The 19287-nt window shown below is 41.5% G+C and overlaps 2 protein-coding genes across 5 annotated transcripts in view; one reads left to right on the forward strand and one right to left on the reverse strand.

The window, feature by feature from the left end:
• Window positions 1-13964, reverse strand: part of BDP1 (B double prime 1, subunit of RNA polymerase III transcription initiation factor IIIB) — a 32096-nt gene extending 18132 nt beyond the window's left edge. For 2 of the 4 annotated variants that reach the window (XM_039380943.1, XM_039380939.1), the window contains exons 1-10: window positions 13694-13964; window positions 7990-8542; window positions 7245-7351; window positions 6177-6236; window positions 5690-5830; window positions 4671-4804; window positions 3571-3665; window positions 2951-3005; window positions 2137-2280; window positions 260-544 (exon numbers count right to left, since the gene is read on the reverse strand). In XM_039380943.1, the coding sequence (XP_039236877.1) occupies window positions 260-544; window positions 2137-2280; window positions 2951-3005; window positions 3571-3665; window positions 4671-4804; window positions 5690-5830; window positions 6177-6236; window positions 7245-7351; window positions 7990-8542; window positions 13694-13875 (1756 nt within the window). In that variant the 5' untranslated portion in view covers window positions 13876-13964. The remainder of the gene's footprint in view (window positions 1-259; window positions 545-2136; window positions 2281-2950; window positions 3006-3570; window positions 3666-4670; window positions 4805-5689; window positions 5831-6176; window positions 6237-7244; window positions 7352-7989; window positions 8543-13693) is intronic. The other 2 variants (XM_039380941.1, XM_039380940.1) reach the window with 2 other exon arrangements.
• Window positions 13965-14364: 400 nt separating this feature from the next.
• LOC113983396 (small EDRK-rich factor 1-like) lies at window positions 14365-18926 on the forward strand. The gene is made up of 3 exons (XM_027712457.2): window positions 14365-14492; window positions 17741-17849; window positions 18409-18926. Exons 1-3 carry the CDS (start codon window positions 14486-14488, stop codon window positions 18479-18481), a joined length of 189 nt encoding a protein of 62 aa, XP_027568258.1. The 5' UTR covers window positions 14365-14485; the 3' UTR covers window positions 18482-18926.
• The last annotated feature ends 361 nt before the right edge of the window (window positions 18927-19287 follow it).

Here is a 19287-nt window from a genome sequence, read left to right on the forward strand (position 1 = left end):
ATCCTAGCTGCAGTGAAGAAGAGTAAATTTAATACCAAAAATCCCAGTAGAAAAAGACCAAGTGTTAAGATTTAAGATAACTGTTCTCAGCTAAAATAGATTTTAGATTTAGTAAGAAAGCTGATCTTGAAAGGCATTGTTCCACAACCTCCGAAGGCAGATCAGCAATAGAAATTAAAGACCAAATTCTCATTTTTTAAGTTCACAATGTCTTTATATAAAATTTATATTTGAACATTTGAGCATTTTTGCCTCTTACTTTTGTTAGAGGATTTCCCTTCTTCAGCAATTTTTGAAGGGACAGACATTTCTTCTGGAATATTCTCCACCTCCTCTTCAAGATCATCTTTTCTCTTCCTCTTTCTCTTCTTTTTTGCTAATGCTTCTAACGCAACCTGTTCTTCTGCCTGTTCAGAAATGCCCAGAGATTCCTCATTTTCTTTCTCAGCCGTCACACCGTCTGCTTCTGTTTCTTCATCAGAAATTCTGGCTTCCTGAAGTTCATCTTGATCATTAGCAGCTCCTGTGCTGGCAGCTTTTGCTACTGAGACATTATGGTTCCTGGTTAATAGACTGGTGAAGTAATACACAGCCATAAACAGCACAGGCATTTTTATTAGCAACATCTTGTGTATTCGTACATCACTGCCAATATACTGCCAGACATATGGGCAGGACCATGAGAAGGCAGTCACTGACTTAACAGAAAAGCTTCAGCACAGATTAACTTCAACATTAAACGCAAAACACATTCTGTACCCAGGACACTTCACAAGGGGAAGGTCAATATGGGATGTAAAGCAAATTTAGTAAATGTTATTGTTCCTATGTTTTTTAGCAGATTACACAGTTACATTTGGATTCAGGGAAAACAGACATTGCTATTCCAGAAAGAATTATCATATCTCTGCAGAAAGAGGTGATGATGGTTGCAGAATATATGCCATGAAAATGTAATTTTTTACCATGAAATGTTTTGCAGTTGATCGTGCTTCCTTACATAAGAAAGCTGAAATATTGTCTAGCTAGTAACTGACAAGTTATTTTTTGGGTTTAATGAGATTCTAAAATTCTCCTCTCTACTGTTTTAAGGACATTTTGTCTTGATCCTGTATTTATGTAGAACATAAACCACAAGAACCTTTCCTTGTCCTTTTCATTACTCTTAAATGAATTTGTTCCCCTGTAATTAAAACTCCAAAATGCAAGAGAAGTAGAAAAGCATACTCACATTGCTCTACACACTAAGTACTTTTAATCTATCAATGAAGTGTACAAACAGAATTTCTTTATATGGCTGTTAAGTCCTAACAGATGGGATATTTTACTTAATCAAATCCAAAAACCAAGGCTATAGAAAAGAGCAACTATTTTGATTTTAAGAACTAAACACTGATTTTGTTTCCTAGCTAGCATCCCCTTTAAAAGGGTTGTTCACTTGTTTGTTACACAATACCACTTAAAAAAGAATGGGTCCTTATGGAACAAACAAGTGAACAACCCCATAGAATTAGCACAATGTTTATGAAATGGTGTCAGTATAACTGTTTTTAATTTAGGCAGAAAGGTGAAAGGTCCCTTCCCAGGTACTAAAGTAATTAAGACACTATTACAGCAATTAAACACGGTAATTAAACATAATCTTTATTTTGAACAGACAAGAAAGATAAAACAACTTTTATAAAAGTCTCTGAAAAGAATCACACTCTTCAGATTCAGGAAGGCAAACTACTCTTAAAGGAGAAACAGAACCCTCAAAAGAAGAGGGTTCTAAATGTAATTCATATCTAAAATAAATCACAGAAGAGCTTGCCAAAAATATGATTTTGGCTCAAGGATTCTACAAGTGAATTCATTAGCAACTCACAGAGATACTTATCAACTGGTAAATTAGAACAGCAGTGCTTCAGACTGCACAAGAGCACTTATTTCACTGCAGTCTCACGTTTCTGCTGTTAGTAATTATTACCATCCCACACATCAGTAAACTACACCTGCACAGTTATACTATGAGGCTAGGATCCTCTTGCCCCGTTCACAACAGAGAAGGAAAAGATTCCCTAAGTGATCTTTCATCTAGTAACACATTACTGACCACTGTTCTGTAATGCCACCTCAAGCACTCTTTTAAAGTACCTTTTGACTTCTTCCGAGGCCTTGGTGACTTCCTTTCCTTTGGCTTCTGGCTTTTAACAGTCTTTTGTTTCCTCTTTTCCTCATCTGCTAAGACCTTCTCAAGCAGCTGGGCAAAGAATTCAAAATCAAAGGGTCGTTTTTCTTCTATCAGATTAAAGCAAAGAAATAGAACAGATTTCAAAGTTCATGATTTTTTTGAGTTTCAGGTTTGTAAAATAATCAGTGGTATATGACATGATATTAAAAAGCAACAGTTATATCAACAGAGCGTTCTTCTGAAAAATATCTTCTGTATCACTTGAGCAGGGACTAATGTTGACAAAAAGGTAACATGGATTATGGTAGATTGGTTTTAAAAAAAAACCCAAATTACAAAACTAAGTAGTTCAGAAAATTTAAGACCTGACAAATACTCAAATTGTACCATACTATCAAATAATGTATTAACATGTTGCTCTAGGACATATGTACCTCATTCAATTAACAAAAAAATTCTTAAAGGACTCTCAAAGCAGTTTACAATAAACAACCTTGCTAGAAATTCCCATGAATCAGAATAACCTTCAACTGAATATATATACGAAAGTTTATATTAATCTCGTTAAGCAGACACCTAAAAAAGAAAATAAACCTCAAGATCTTCACTGTGAACCATGCCTGTTATAAAAACCTAAGATTCCACAGCTACTGGACTCACCTATGAGCAAAAACTTCCTTATAATTAATTCAAGCAAGGCAAAGTACAAAAATTACTGTGAAAATAGACTACCATTTAATGACTCATTGTAGGGTGGGGTACATTTACTTTACTTACTGAAAGCTTTGTCTATTCTCCATCCATTAGCTTTTTCCTCACGTTTGAACTTGTTCTAAAAGCAAACATACGGTTGTCTTTTCATTAAGCAAGAAATGTAACAGCATGTTATACAAAATGGCAGACCAAGATAAGCCTTCAATGCAAGTCAACTGAAGTTGCTGAATTTACATAGACACTCACAGAACATAAGTTTGTAATTAATTTTTAAATATAAAATCTGTCACCAGTAGATATCACAAGATATACTGCTTTTATTACTTTCAATACCTCTGTCCTGACTTTCAATAATAGACTTCCCCAGCTGTATGCCACAAAAGAAACAACACGGAAGACCACCACCAAACAGCCACTTATGCTTATCATCACTCTTCATTTAAAATAAAGACAAACTGTGTCTAACTATGCTAGATTTACTAGATACATCGATCAAAATTCAAACAGCAAATTAATGTTTCAGATGCTTACAACCTCTTGAAACAGGTATTAAAGAAAGCACTACTACAGACGCAGTAGCATCAAAAATATCAATACTAACAGAGGAAGCATGGGAATGCAAATGAGAAAAAGAAAAGCAAAACCAGATGTTTAGTTGCTTTATTGAGTGCTTTAATTTTTACCTTGATTTCTGCTCTGGCTCTATGAGGAAACAGCCGCCCAATCAAGGAGAAGTCTGTTCCTACCATGCTGATAGCTAAAAAGAACATATCTGTTTCTAGAGAAATAAAAATAAGAAAAAATATCATATGCATTTAAGCATTTACTAAACCATCCTCCTTGGTCTCAGAAATAAAAACACCTTGCAGACTCAATGCTATGAGATCAGTAACTTCAAGTTTACCTACCGTAGCTGCAAGTCCAGGTGAGCTGGAGTATATGTGTTATTTTACCTACGTACCTCTAGTAACATTTGCTGAATGAACTATCAACAGAAAGAATTGTCTAACATGTTAAAACTGCAGAGTGTGAAATATGTTTTGTAAAGCTAGTAAATCAAACTAACCAATCCCAAATTGTCAACGTCCATTTTTATTATGAACACAAGCACAAACAGAAAGCAGAAAAACACCACGTAAAACACCACTATTATTTAATAGGAAAAGAGTGCACAGTCAATTCTTCCCAAAAGGAGCAGTGAATTCTGAAGCTAAATTTTTCCATCTACAGGTGTAAAAAGTCCTTCCCAATTGTAAAAGGTCTAGCAATGGTGTTGTCAGCCTAGAGATAATAACCAATTCACAGCAGGAGTAATAAAAAAAAGAAAAAACAACCCACCCTCTCATAAGAACAGATGTCTATTTACACTGAAATCAGTCCAGAGATACTTTCTGTGATTTATTCCTGCCCAGGTTGGAATAACCAAGTTAAGAAGTACTAACTGCTCCATACAGAGCAGTTGATCTGTACACTAGAATCAAAAATAATGCTTTTGATAAAGCAGACTAGCATTTTTCAGCATTAAACATCCATGACAGAAAAAAAAAATCACAGGTAGCCTATATATAATATATAATAAGGCACTGGATTCTTTAAATATACCAATTTTCACAGTAAAAATCATAGCTCTTCTTGTTGTAGAAGTTGGGAGGGTTGACACTACATGACACATAAGTAGATCCATTTACTCCATTGGGGAAAAAAAAGAAGTTAAGCATAAAGCATAGGTGGAAAAGCAAGACTTTACTGCAGACTTGAAATTTTAAACCAAAAATATACTCACCTTTATTTGACCACGGTTTTGTGTAAAAACTTTTCCTGAAGCTGGAATATGTAGTTGTAGAGCCACGCTCAAAGATGGGATCATTTTCTTCTACAACACATGGACCTTTCGTTCTTAGAACTTCTACAGTTAAGCTGGAATAGCAAACACACAAAGAGACTTATCTGAAAATATTGCTAAGAAGACACACAGCAGATGTTTATAAGACACATATTCAAATTTTTCATGCCACAAGCGAGCATTTGTACTTTGTAACTAAGTTTAAAAATTACATTGACATGTACTTTAATGGGAGAATGCAGCAAGAAATCACTACCCTACTCAGCCTGTAAGTAAGTAAATTTGCTTTTTCCTTTTTATCCTTTTTATCCTTTTTTATCCTTTAGACATAATTAATATCTTTAAAAAAAGACTTCTTAACATTCAAGAAATTTATTTTGCAAAACCACAAGAGCCTCCCAATATCCTTCTAGAACACTTTCAAATTCTTTTACCAGGCCTGCTCTACCCTTAAACCTTGGCCTAAATCTCATGCTAGTAATACTTTTGGGGAACTCAATAATTCAATAATCTACTTTTTAAAAGTCATATGCTAAGCAAATTTTCTGAAAACACTCACAGAAGAATAAAGCAGCAACACGCAAAATGCAAAGCTGGAGCAAATCATACTGAAAACCAAGTAACAGTAAGCAGATACATGTTAACTCTAAGAAACAAAACAGTCAGCTAAATAGAAGACATTTGAAAGTTTGACAAATCCTCAGTGTTCGTTCTCTGTAATGAAATACATTTTCCTCTTTATCTCCTTCTCCGAAAACATTTCTTATAAAGTCTGCCACTACTGAGATGCAGAGAACTGCTGCTCCTTTGCCACATACTTGCACTGTTTCCTAAGTAAGTGCATCTCAGCTCTCAACACACAAATACATACTCATGCTCGCCCCCATACTGTTCTCTATCCCCAAACTAAGCTGCAATGCAGTATGTATTGTCCATGAGACAGGCACAGGATTGGTTACCTTTCTTCATCCAGAATAATCGAACCATCTTCTGCCACTTTCACACGAGGAACTAGAAGTGGGCCATCCTGACTCTCCTCCCCATTCTCTTCTTCTTCCTCCTCCTCTTCTTCATGACCAAGAGTACTTTTCTCCTCCTGCCTACAATTTTTAAGACAGCAAGCAAAAACAGTTTTGAATTGCTGCTCAGTATACCAGACATTCACCAATTTAATGAACCACTCAGCAAAGCAACACATCAACGAGTTAGTCAATACATAAACTCTGAAATCAGCTTTTCATTCTATTGTAAAATGGAAATATGCAAAAATGTAATACTGAAAGCAAAATGTTCTTTAACCAGCCTACATTCCCAAATTACAATTTCTTATAAATAAGGGCTGTGATATTGAAACATTAAAAAAATAGGTTTATTCTGTATTACCACAGAAACATGTTTTTTTTAATACCAGAAAATTTTTGACTATACTTCACCACCAAGACTAACCCTCTCAGATGACTCAGCGCAGAATTTTTTTCTGTTCTCTTTTCTTCTGCCAGTGAAGACCTGGAATTTCATAAAAAGCTTGAGATGATTGTTTATATAGATACATTTCTGCTTCATTCCACAAACCTGGCTTTTATTAGACAATGGACAAAAAACCCACAAAGCTTTTTTTTTGTCCATTCTTTGTTATCACATCTAGACTTAAGTCTAACTAAACAACCACTTAATGCTTAATGAATTTTGCTCTTTCTTGTGTCAGCAAGCACAAAAAAAAGATACTTTGAGCAGTAATCCATTGTAAGGTACAAGAAATGTAAGAGTATCTTGCTCATTACCTCCTGAAGGACTCTTCAGTGTAAAAGAAAAAATAACAAGGAAAATGATCAATAAAACACATAAACACACAAACATTAACAAGCAAGTGATAACAGACAGTACCAGAAAACTTATCAGCTACTAAGAGAAAGAACAGGATTTGGATAACCGTACTTCTATTTATATGATTGCTTTTGGTAGTTGCAGGAAAAAGGCCCTGCTCTGTCTGTGGCAGTCTGTGCAGCCAGCTGCATTAGTGTTCCCTGCGTCTGTGCACCCCTGGGATGCTCACTCAGCCTTGCTGCTGGTGAAACATGTAAACAGAACAGCAGCAGCTACATCCATCCAGATGGAATGTAAAGACCTCATGGGTCCTGCAGTGCATTTTGCACTTCAGCACCTGGAAGGAGAAATGCTTAGCTTCCTGAGTCCATTAGACCTGGCAGGCAATCATAACATTCCTAGCAGCCATAACTAAAAATCTCACAGCAGGTAACTGGGGAAAAAACAAAATTTGACTATTCTGTATTTCTACAGAGATAAATTAATACTTGGGAAAGGTTCATGTTTGTGTATTTCAACAAGTACATTAATCACTATTCTCATTTCTGTATGAGGAGTAAGTAGATCTGAAATAGAAGCTTTTATTCCCACTGCAATAACACTGCATCTGTGCTAATACTCCAGATTTAAGTATTAAACAGGTAGAAAAATAATTTAGCTTAAGGAGAGAGAAAAAGAAGTCATACTTACTTCATAGGATTGTTTTCTGGCAGATAGTATATCAGGTCTCTCATGGTCATCTTAGAACGATCTGGTGGAGAACGCCCTTCGATTATTGGGGGCCTGTGTTTCAACTTCTTCCATACAAAAAATAAAAACAAACCCACTCAGATTCACCCCGGAAGTACTTTACATTTCACAAATTAATATTTTTGTTTGCTTATAAAGTACCCCATTCAGGGAGTTCTATTGTTCACACGCACATACCACCACCAAGAAAAAAAAAACGATTATATTAAAAGTGTCCCTTTGTCAAGAGGGCATCAGAGACAACCTTTCAGAGAAATCCACCATCTGGCAAACATAAAAGTTAAAAGTTATTCAAAATTACAGAACTCAGACAATGATCCACTTGAAACACTATGAGAAATACCAAATCCCAAGCTTCTTACAGCACACTTCCCTACTTAATACCAACTGTGAAACTTTAAAATTCGAATGCTGACTATAAAATAATACCAGGTGTAATGTCAAAAAGGGTCTAATCAAATGAAACAATACACAATTTCTTGTGAAATTCATATTATTAGTGGACAAAGTTCTACTACTGCTTCTAAACAGAACAAACCCATATGGAGTTATGAGGTATCACAGACTATTAGCACTGAGCAGCTGATGACCACCAGAAACCACTAATGCAAAGAGATGATGTATGCTAGGTGAATCACACGCCTTGCCCTTTACAAACCAGCACAGCTCAGCACAGAGGTCTTACCATTCGCTCTTTCTTCAGCTCTTCTTTAAGCATTTCTCTTAACTTCCGAGCTTTGAGGATCCTTTCACGGTCAGAACACGTTCGTTTTTCTTTTTCAGGAGAAGGTTTCATAGGAAGCTTTTCCTCCTGTGTTTCTGATCTCTCCTGTGTTGGTCTCTCCTTGAGGGGAGAGGGTACATTCTTCTGCAAACTGTCATCATTTTTCTGAGCAGCCACACCTACAGTTTGCTCTTTATTCACCGATTTCTTTAGCGGTGAAAACTGTGGCACTTGTGGCACAGGTGTTTTCTTCTCAGGAAGCATGGGAGACTTTAAAGAGCTCTCAGCACTACTCTTTTCTGGTGTGGGGGAATCCTTCTGAAATGAAACACCGCCATCGGGAGCCTGTGATGTTCGCCTCTGCAGTCTTGGTGCAGAACGCTGAGCAGATGAAGGTCCAGCTCTGGGTTTGACAAGATTTGGCATGGTGGAGATCCGTTTTCTTCTCTGCGTAGGCATCTCTGCAGGTTTACTAGCTTCCCCAGCATCATTGGAACCATCAGCCTTGTCATCGCTGGAAAATTTAAGAGATTATTCTGAAGGACTTTATGGTGACAGATTTTTCACTCTTACTTTCGAGATATGTTTATGGGTAAATCAGTATAAACCCCCTGCTACAGGAAAATTGTTATATGCAAAAAGCAATGCTAGAATCAAGGTGTAGCTGGTACTTCTTCATAAACCAATCAGCTATAAGAGCTGGCATATTATTTTCTAATATTAATTACTCATCAACTAGCCCACAAGAGTAACATGTCTCCACCCCCCACTTGTTTTTTTGGAAGGCTCTCTCCTTTCAGCTAAAAATACCGGTACAATAAAGCTTTATAAAACATAAATAAAAAAATATAAAAAAAAAATATATATAAGTAAATATATAACATAACACAGGTGATATACTAAAAACATTTTAATAAAGCTGTATGCCACAAGCAGTTTGATGATTTTTATTACAATAAATGTTAACATTCCTCTTACATACACATTTGCAAGTAGATGATATGTAAACTGTGAATTTCAGAAAAACTTCAGCAGGCAAACTGGCTGCTGCTTACACTTAATACATCAACAACTCTTAGCTTCCCTGGAAAGCCTTCTTATATAAGTACTTTTCCCATCATTTACACAGAAATAACTTTCAAAGTGCAAGTAAAATTGCAAACAATTATGATCTCCCCAAATCTGCTGACTCCTCCAGGGTTCAGCTTCATGGTTGTTGCTCACAGTAAGACTGCAGCAGAATTATAACTGAGTCATAAGGAGGTTTTTTTTTAATTTTACATTGGAACTATGCCCTGTTTCTGTATATGAGGACAACCACACCCATAGTTCACTTAGCCATTTTCAAAAATGATCAAGTGCAAATGCCTTTCAAGGAATATAAGAAAAGCATAAACATACAGAGAAACTTTTCTAAATCCTCTCCAGCTATTGCCTGTGATTCAGGCAAATGCTGCATATAATGGGTTTGCATTTAGCAGCCTCTGTTAAATGGTTGAATCAGTTTGTCCCACACTGTGAGTTCATAAACATTTCTAGTATGCAGAACATCGCTGGGCGAGGAGTTTAGAGGGGTTATTGCACGGTGCCTGCCTGTGTGTTTTGAATGAGATCCTTGCAAATTCCTTTCAACACCCTCTGTTCTTTGTACAGCAGGAGACAGTGGAAAGTAATTCTTTTTCACCTTCTCCGTACCACCTGTGTTTTGTGGAGTTTTTAATCAGAGTGCCACGCTGGATTTCTGAACAGTTAAATACAATTTAGCAGAAACAAAAAAAGAATTATCTTATGCTTTGAAAATTTTCACTTCCCTGAAAACAAAACAGGGTAAAGTAACCGATGCTACAGACACAGATTTGAGCAGCTGAGAAGGAATGCTGTAATTTGGAAGGATAGATATGCAAGACATTTTCACATTTACCTTTACTTTTCTTGCACACTACACAACACACACATTGTGCTGTATGCGTCATCAAATACTTCACCCAGGAAATCAAACTGTGTGACTTCTGTCAAATCCACTCTTCCTTAGAGACAGAGACACCCAGACAACCAATTTCTAAAATGCATCACCCAGAAAGATATCTAGAGCTCCCCAAAAAGCTAACACTGTTTGCTCTGCAAAAAATCCCTATTTGCTCTCTCCTGTTTGGTTGCTGTACACCTTCAAAAGCAACCAAGAACTTTAAGAACCAGCTTTTTATTGGAACTTAAGGTGATCGAAAAGGGGAAGGAAGGGAGCAGCTCTTACCCATGCCTTTTCTACTTTCTCCCAGGACTGTAAGTTCCCCTGGGAGTCTCCCAGTATTTCAAGTTGGATACCACCTTCTCTGTCCAGCTGAGTTGTGGAACCCACCACAGTTCTCCAGTGGTTCACAGGTCTCTTCTTATAAGAAGAATATTTTCCAAATACACACATCTCCAAAGAAGCTCACCCTTAAACACATCCCACACCTTCCAAAGTGTTGGCAAACACATTCAACACGAACAATTTTAAAACAGTTTTAATTCTCTTACAATTGCTCTTCTTTTATTTTTTTTTTAACAGAAGGGTATGGTTTTGTGGATTTGTAAGCTTGGGTATTTTTTATATTTATTGAGAAAAATATTTTATGTGCCTGTTACTTAAAATCACAGAATATCCTAACGTAGAAGGGACCCACAAGGATCACCAAAGTCCAACTCCTGGCCCTGCGCAGCCCCAAGAATTGCATTATGTGGCTGAGAGCTCCTTGAACTCTGTCAGGCTTGGCACTGTGACCACTTCCCTTGGGAGCCTGTTCCAGTGAACCACCCTTTGGGTGAAAAACCTTTTCCTGATATCCAACCTGACTCAGCTTCATGCCATCCCCTCAGGTCCTGTCACTGATCCACAAAAAAGAGATCAGTGCCTGCCCCTCCTCTTGCCCTCCCAAGGAAGTTGTAACTGCAATGAGCTCTCCCCTCAGTCTCCTCTTCTCCAGCTGAACACACCAAGTGCCCTCAGCTGCTCCTCACACGGCTTCCCCTCAAGACCCTTCACCATCTTCACTGCCCTGCTTTGGACACTCTCTAATGGCTTAATATCTTTCTTATACTGCAGTGCCCCAAACTGCACACAATATTCAAGGTGAGGCTGCCCCACTGCAAAGCAGAGCGGGACAATCCCCTCCCTGGACTGGCTGGCGATGCTGTGCCTGATGCTCCCAGGACAGGGTTGGCCCTCCTGGCTGCCAGGACTCTGCTGACTCACATTCAACTTGCCATCGACCAGGACCCCCAGGGCCCTTTCCATGGCACTGCTTTCCAGCATCTCACTCCCCAGTCTGTCCATACATCCAAGGTTGCCCCATCCCAGATGCAGGTCTGGCACTTCCCCTCATTGAACTTCATATGGTTGGTGACTGCCCAGTCCTCAATTTGTCGAGGTCTCTCTGCAGGGCCTCCCTGCCTGTGAGGGTGTCAACAGCTCCTTACAGTTTTGTGTCATCTGCAAATGTGCTCAGTATCCCTTCCAGTCCTGTGTCCAAGTCATTTGTGAAGATGTTGAAGAGCACAGGGCCCAACATGGAGCCCTGTGGAACCCCACCAGTGACAGGTCACCAGTCTGATGTCACCCCATTCACTGTTACCCTCTGTGCTCGACCCGTGAGCCAACTGCTCACCCACCACATGATGTGTTTATCCAGCTGTGGGCTGGACAGTTTGCCAGAAGGATCCTGTGAGAGACAGGATTGAAGGTTTTACTGAAATCCAAAAAGATTAATCAACTGGCTTCCCTTTATCAGTGGGTGGGCTACCTTGTCATAAGGTTATATGGCAAAGGTCTGTTTTTTAAGCCATGAGAATAGATCAGAGTGCCTTTACGAATAGCACCGGTATCTAGTTTTGAAACCTAATGTTATATTCCACTGAAGCACTGGTTAAACTACAAATATAAAAGTCTTTAACAAATCTCCTGAATTAGCAACAGTATCACAAAAGTAAAAAATAGTAAGAATGTTTTCATTTAAGAACAAAGTATCAGATTGCAAAAGATCCAGTAATATAATCTTTGTTACACAGGAATTTTATAAATAAAACCTGAAAGAAAAACATCCTTAAAGCACAATGCAAAAGAAGTGAAGATGTAAGACACAAGCTGAAAAAGAGGCAGCATGGGTTTCCTAAAGACATGCCATGCCAACTACTCTGATATCAGAATTTCTAGTCACAAGAAACAGAAGACTATGAGACCTTCTCACTCTTATAAAGGACAAGCTTCAACCAAAAGAATAGAGATATTCATGAAAGATGCAGAACTTAAAAGAAGTGGGGAGGTTATTGTGAAAAGTAAACATCAGACTGAGGAAATTTCTTGAAAAACTGGTCTGTACTGCTTTTGGTGGGGACAGAGTTAACCCCTTTCACAGTAGCTGATCTGTTGTTTCAGATTTGTGACCACAAGAGTGTTGACAGCACGCCCACGTTCCAGCTATTGCTGAGCAATGATTAAATAGCACCAAGGTCTTCTCTCATGGTGCCCCATGACCGAGCAGACCAGGGATGGGCAAGAAGCTGGGAGGCAACACAGCAGGGACAGCTGACTCCAGATGACCAAAGGGATATCCCATGTGGCATCATGTTCCTCAGTAAAAGCCGAGGAAGAAGGAACACAGGAGGACATCTGGAGTTACGACGTTTTTCTTCTCAAGTAACTGTTACGGAGCCCCACTTTCCTGGAGACAGTAAAATACCTGCCTAATGACGGGAAGTGGTAAATGAGTTCCCAATCTTGCTTTGCCTACTTGCACATCTTTTGCTTTATATATTACATTATCTTTATCTTGACAGGAGGATTCTTGCACTTTTGCCCTTTTGATTTTCTGCCCATCTCATGGGGCTGGGAGGGGGCGGGGGCGTGATGAAGCAAGCAAAGGCTTAGCATCCAGTCAGGGTTAAACTACAACAGGAAGGTCCTCAAGGACTGGTCCTACGACCAACTTTACAACATGCTTGCGCTACAATAAAAAGCACTTAAAAAACTGAACAGTCGAAAAGGAAAAATACTAGAAAGTCTTCTCTTGTTAATGCACGGAGAGATGAATACAAAGGAGTAAGTGCTGCAGGAATGCAGAATCAAAGTCATCCGATTACGGAGCACAAGGAATTTTTGCTGTACACAGCAAACCGGGGCTCCCGGCTGCTGCAGAGCCAGAAACCGAGTGCCAGACCACACTGGGTCCCTGCTTCGCAGTTTTATCTTACAGGATCAATTAGGTTTGAAAAGACCTCCGAGATCATCGAATCAAACTTATGGCTAAACACCAATATGCCAACTAGACGACAGCGCCAAGTGCCACGTCTAGTCTCTCCTTGAAGCCCTCCAGGGACGGTGACTCCACCACCTCCCTGGGCAGCCCATTCCAAGCACCTGCTGCGGGACCGCAGCTCAGGTTCTGCTTAAGCTGCGAACGCGTCAAACACCCAGAAGTCGTTGTCCGACGTACGCGCTGACACCGGGCACCGACCGCGGGGTCTCCCAGGAGCTCTTCGGGACGAGCCCCCAAACACAGCAGGGGCAGGGCACCACAACCCGCGCTACGGAGAGCCCCCACCGCCGCCCCCGCCTCCCCCTGCGCAGGCCGGTCCCGGGGACTCGCGGGCCCAGACACGGCCTCACCGGCCCGAGCTTGGCGGGACTCACCTCTCGGCCCGCCGTGCCTCTGACGCTCCCGCCGCGGCCCCTGCTCTGTCTGCCACCGGGGAGCCCGAGCCCGGAGGCTCCGGGGGCTCCGCGTCTGCCCCGCCGGTACCGGGGGCGGGGGCGGCGGCCCTGCCCGGGGCGCGCACGTTGGGCCGCACCGTGAGTCGGGCCCGCCGGAACATGGCGGCGCTCCCGGGAAAGGCGCGCGCCTGTCCGCCCGCGCGCTCGGCGGCGTCAGCGGCGCGTGGCGGCGGCGGCCCGGCAGTGCCGCGAGCCCCGGCGCCTCACGGCGTGCCGCCCCGGCGGCGCGCCTCTGTACGTCATCGGCGTGCGCCGGCGGGCGCATCCAGGAGGGGCCGGGAGGGGGAAAGCCCGTGAGGGGCAACTGACAACGGCACCGAAACCGCCTGTAACGGCCGAGCACTCCAAAGGCGCTTCACCCCTCAGTCCAGACACCCCTAAACTGCTTTCTCTCCTCCGCGTCGCCCGCCATAACCAGTTCGTTAAACAGAGCCACTCCTCATCTCCCCCCCATGCCCCGGCCCGGGCGGCCGCTCCGCAGAGGCCCCGCGGCCCTCCAGCCCTCACGGCGCTGGGGCGACGGCACGCAGCCCTCTGATTGGGCCGAGCCCGCGCGCCGCCGTGACGTCAGCGGCCAGTGAGGTTTCATAAGGGCCGGCGGCGGCAGGCGGCCCGTCAGACGTTTCCGGCGGTAGCAGCAGAGGCGTGTCCCGGCGCGGCCGTGGTGGTGTCGGTGGTGGTGCTGGTGGTGCGCGGCCTGAGCGTCTCGCCATGACCCGTGAGTGTCGATGGGGTTCAGTGGGGCTGCCCTATGGTTCTGTCGGGGAGCGAAGGGGGCTCTCCCAGTCGCCTCCAGGCCTGGGCGCGACACCGAGGGGCAGCCCGGCCGGGGGTCGGCCGGGGGCCGGCAGTTCACCGCGCTGTGATGCCGCTGCCGTGTCTGGGTCTCTGCGGGCTTGGCGTCCCCGCAGCGAAGTCCTGCCCGTAGCGAGTGCGTGGGTATGGGGCGCTGGGGCTGAGGCTTCTTCCCAGCCCTGCCGCCGTCTAGAACTGGAGGCGAAAACATCCTCCCCCGCCTCCTGGCGCAGCTGTGCTGCGGGGCGGGACGGAGGAATAAAGGTGGTGATGGGCTGGAAAAACAACCACCGTCCGTTTCACACCCGGCTGCCGCCCAGAAATGGAAATACAGGGCTTTTATATCAGTGCTGAATACTCAATACTACGCTACTTAAGTTGCGGTTGTTAAGGCTGTCGTTGAAAGGGCAGCAGGACTTGGTGAATCATCACCGCGTTCAACAGCAGTCTTGTTGGTAGACCCGCTCTAAAATGGCGGAGAACTGTGAACCAAACCCAAGATGCTCGCTCTGGAGTCGCTCCTGTGCCTTCTGCGTATTATGCTTGGCAGTACAGAAACCGCTTATATTTAACTGAGGTTGTGCTTGTAACACTCACTCTTAAAAATACACAGTTTTGAGGCTGTGCTTTCACATTCACTCTTGAAAATACACAGTTTTGAAGCCACTCTGCTGCAGGAAGTGCAGCTGAAGACCTGGATCAAAAACAGTTTGTGCACAGAACAGATTTTGAACGTGAGAAAGTGGCAGGTTTAGGGCTATTTTTGGTATTTTTTTCCCCTGGAGTTTGAAGAGCAAGGACAGGTTGAACTAAGGCATATGTCTTGCACAGGCAGGCTGGGATGGGGATGCTTAAGCGTGAGTATAAGCAGGAAGGGTGTACTGGCCTTTGTAGGGCAGTTCATGCTTGAATTTCACATTACAGAAAGCTTAATTGTCATCTGGTGGAACAATTAGGTTGATGTTACAGAATGTAGAAAACAGCACTGGCTCCCTTGAAGCTAGGGATACTCATTCAGGATTCCTGGTGAAGTAATGGGGCCAAATAGTCCTTGGAAATGTTGACTTGGAAGCAGGCATGGTACAACTAAGTTTCTTTCCAGATAGTTATTTGGTCTTCTGTGCTTTGTGTGCATTCTGTGTTGCTCAGCTTTTCTTCCTGCTCTGCTTTACTGTGCAGAAGTGACAGCCAGGCTTTTCAGTGATGCCATTGTGTTTAGTTCCTAAGTTTACACCCTCGCTGTGTGTATGGAATAACTGCAGGAACCATGCACGGTGTTCACTTGTAAAGGAAGGAAGTGCCTGAGGTTAAGTGTGGAGGGTAATTGCTATATGAATTCTGACAATAGGAGTGTGTTTTGACTTCCTCTCTTTTTTATGATAAAGGAAGATACTTGATTTTTTTTTTAAAGACCACAGAAGAGCTCTTCTGTTGCTGCTGAATTGTTCGTATGATGTTCGTGCCTCCTGAGCACCACAAAACCCAGGAACCATTTATAGCTTGGAATGTATCATCTGCTCATGAGTCATCAAGTTCTAATCAACACTAGTGCTGCCAGAGATAGAGAGCTGTTTCACTTCAGTCCCTGAACAAACAGCTGCCCTTCTTCTAGGTGATCTTTGGGGACAGGATAATAAGGAGGATGAGCAGAAGTTCTCTTTGCTTTTTCAAAAGGTAGTACTTGATGTCCTGTCGCAGATGAAGTGTATCTTCTGAGGCAGGAGCAGCCCTCAGGAATTAGCAGGCATAATAGGCTGTTTTCACTTGGACTTCTGGCAGTACATGTACTGTTGTGAAGAATGCACAAAACCCCTGCTTCTGCAGGGTTGCTCTTGTCTGCTTCTTGACATGGCAGGTACCTTTGTCAGCTCAGAAATGGGGTGAGTACAAACCTGTGGATCATATCAGCAGGTTGCTGTTTAAAATTGACCTAGTCCTAAACTGCTTCCATATATCAGAAATTACAGGCACGTGAAGACTGGAGAGATTTTTGGTTTCAGGACTGAAAGATGGCATAGGTAGTCATAAGACTAGAGAGAGACCAGAGAAACACAACAGAAGTTACGGGTAGATGGAGTTTTCACTTTTGAGCATAGAAAAATGTGATCTGTATTGTATAATAGCACAAGTGATTATGCCTAGCATATCTGGAACACTTTGAGTCCAAAAGGAGAAGAACAAGAAGAAATAGCAAGCCAGTGAACCAGTTCTGGCAGGTTAGAGCAGACTAGAGCTGTAAGGAAGAGAATACTGAGAAAAGATTGCCAGCTAATGCAAAAGAGTTTGCAATTGTGATGGCTGTGGCCATTGCCTGGAAAACCCTGAGTATTTAGATGGAGAGTTTTGGTGTTGTGCCTTGTCTGATCAAACAGATTGCACACCTCACTTGTTGGCAGTTCATGGGATTGGTAGTCCTGGGGTAAGTTTTCTGTTCCCTGAAAAGGTGTCCTCTGTACTGGCAGTGATGTGGTTTTGTGTCTTGATAGATAGATAGATAGATAGATAGATAGATAGATAGATAGATAGATAGATAGATAGATAGATAGATAGATAGATAGATGATAGATAGATAGATAGATAGATAGATAGATAGATAGATAGATGATAGATAGATAATGTTACTTTTCTCACTTTTGTTGAAAGTTATGCTAATCAGTTGCTAAGGCCATGCTAAAGTACTGCACTTGACTTCAAATAAAAAAGTCAAGTTTGAGGTCACCTCTTCAGTAGTATTTGCAATTAATTTTAATGCTGTTCTTTCCATCTAGAATTAATTTGTAAGCTATATTGGATGCTGAAATTTGTCTGAGATGATGACTCTTGTTTAGATGAGTTACTGACATGATTTTGCCCAGGCTGTTGTGGGATGGCCTTCCTTCAGTCTTTTATGGCAAACTGCATTTTATTTCAGTAAGAAATGTTGAAATTAATTTTAAAATTGATTGAAATTAATAACTCTTGGACATGACCTAGAATTGTACATGTGAGAACTAACAGGCTTTAATTTCTCCTATTGTGCACTGGGGGGACACACTGATGGAAGATGCAGCCATACCAACTCTACAGATTGTGCCACACCATACCACCTTTATAACAGACTTCTACACAGGCAAATGGTGTGAGGAAAAAAACAAAGTGGTAGTAACTGCTTAACTATAAATTATCTTACAGGTGGGAACCAGCGTGAACTTGCCCGCCAAAAGAACCTGAAGAAAACTCAGGAGATCCACAAAGGCAAAAGGAAAGAGGATAGCTTGTCTGCTTCTCAGAGAAAACAGAGGTAAGATCTAGCAAAGTTGAGTGAAATGGTTGGGCAGAAAAGGAGGGGGAAATGGGTCAGAAATAATCCAGTGTCTTAGCTGAAACAGCATTTAAGTACTTTGCTTTGATTCATGGTCCAATCATGTGCCGGAGCATAAACCGTGGATGAAGTTTTGCTCTATCTGCTGTTAAACAGTTTTTTTTTTTTGTAAGTCCCTTTTTTGTAAGTCCCATAAAGCTTTTCTTTCTTTTGAGCAGCTTTTTGCCTGGTACAAACAGGAAAAGATTGTGTAATGCTTTCTTGAAGATGTTTGATCCATTGTGTCCTTTACTTCTATAACTGAAAGAATTATATAAGGTCTACTAATCAAGTAACTCGTCTGCTTCATTGGATAATGCATGCACTGAAAAAACACGGGGTAGTAAAAACAGTGTGCTCGTGGCTAACTGAGAAGTTTTATGCTAACCTTTTTCTCTTCTTGAAGAGGGGATTGCCAAAGGGCAAAAATAAGCTGGAGGAGACTCTGCTTAGAAAAACTGTGAGCCAGTATCTGATATCCAACCCTTTTTCTTCACAGAGACTCTGAAATCATGCAGCAAAAGCAAAAGGCGGCTAATGAAAGGAAGTCTCTGCAGGCAGGAGCGAAATGATCTGCCTCTATGGATAAGACAGTGCATCGGGGAAGCAGAAGGGCCTGGAAGATCAAAGATCATTCATAGAAGTGTCTGGCCATTAAATGATTAAACATTTATTGTGCAGAGTTGTTCAACTAGCATTAGTGTAGAGTATTTTCTGGTTACTATAGGCTTAGTTCTCTGGAGTGCTGTTTCAAAACTGACTACACTCTTCTGCATGTGTATGAATAAAAGTACCAAGCAGTAGCTTTACTCCAGCTTTTGCTGCATTTGTTAGTTTTACTTAATGGTTCCAGTAACAGAATTTCTGAATCTGCAGTTAGACCAAATATGATTGTCTCAGTTCTTGAAAGTACAGCTTCATTCAGAATGTGCGTAACTTTCAGAGGTCTGAACTGTAAATCTCATCTTGAAATATTTTTACAATAAAATGTTGCATGAAATACTGTCTAACCTGAAATGGTTATGTTTGATAGTCAGTTGATTTCCAAGAAGTTGCCAAGAACACAAGGAATGAATAATATAGTGGAGAAATAGAGTACATATGTGTAAGTGTAATATAAATAAAGTTTTTAAGAATTGCATATTATAAGCAATATCACATGCAGTGTAAGTCTGCACTATAGGCAAAGTTGCCTGTTGAATTGCAAACTCTCTTGGTGTACAAAACTGAAAGAATCTAGTGCTGATATTAACTAAGGCAGCTGCAGGCTTGATATTAATGAATTGCAGTGTCAGCAGATCTTGAAATTGCTGCATCACTAAAATTATTTTAAATAGTGCTTAAACCTGCCTCAGGAATAAAAGTTAGTATGAGAAAA

The sequence above is a fragment of the Pipra filicauda genome, unplaced genomic scaffold (assembly GCF_003945595.2).
Source record: "Pipra filicauda isolate LSUMZ 115617 unplaced genomic scaffold, ASM394559v2 scaffold208_size1342795_pilon, whole genome shotgun sequence".
In the NCBI taxonomy this organism is placed as follows: Eukaryota; Metazoa; Chordata; class Aves; order Passeriformes; family Pipridae; genus Pipra; species Pipra filicauda.

Coding starts and splice junctions, on each gene's coding strand:
- LOC113983396 (XM_027712457.2), top strand. Junction 17,850..18,408: donor GCTTCTCAGAGAAAACAGAG/GTAAGATCTAGC, acceptor TTTTCTTCACAG/AGACTCTGAAATCATGCAGC.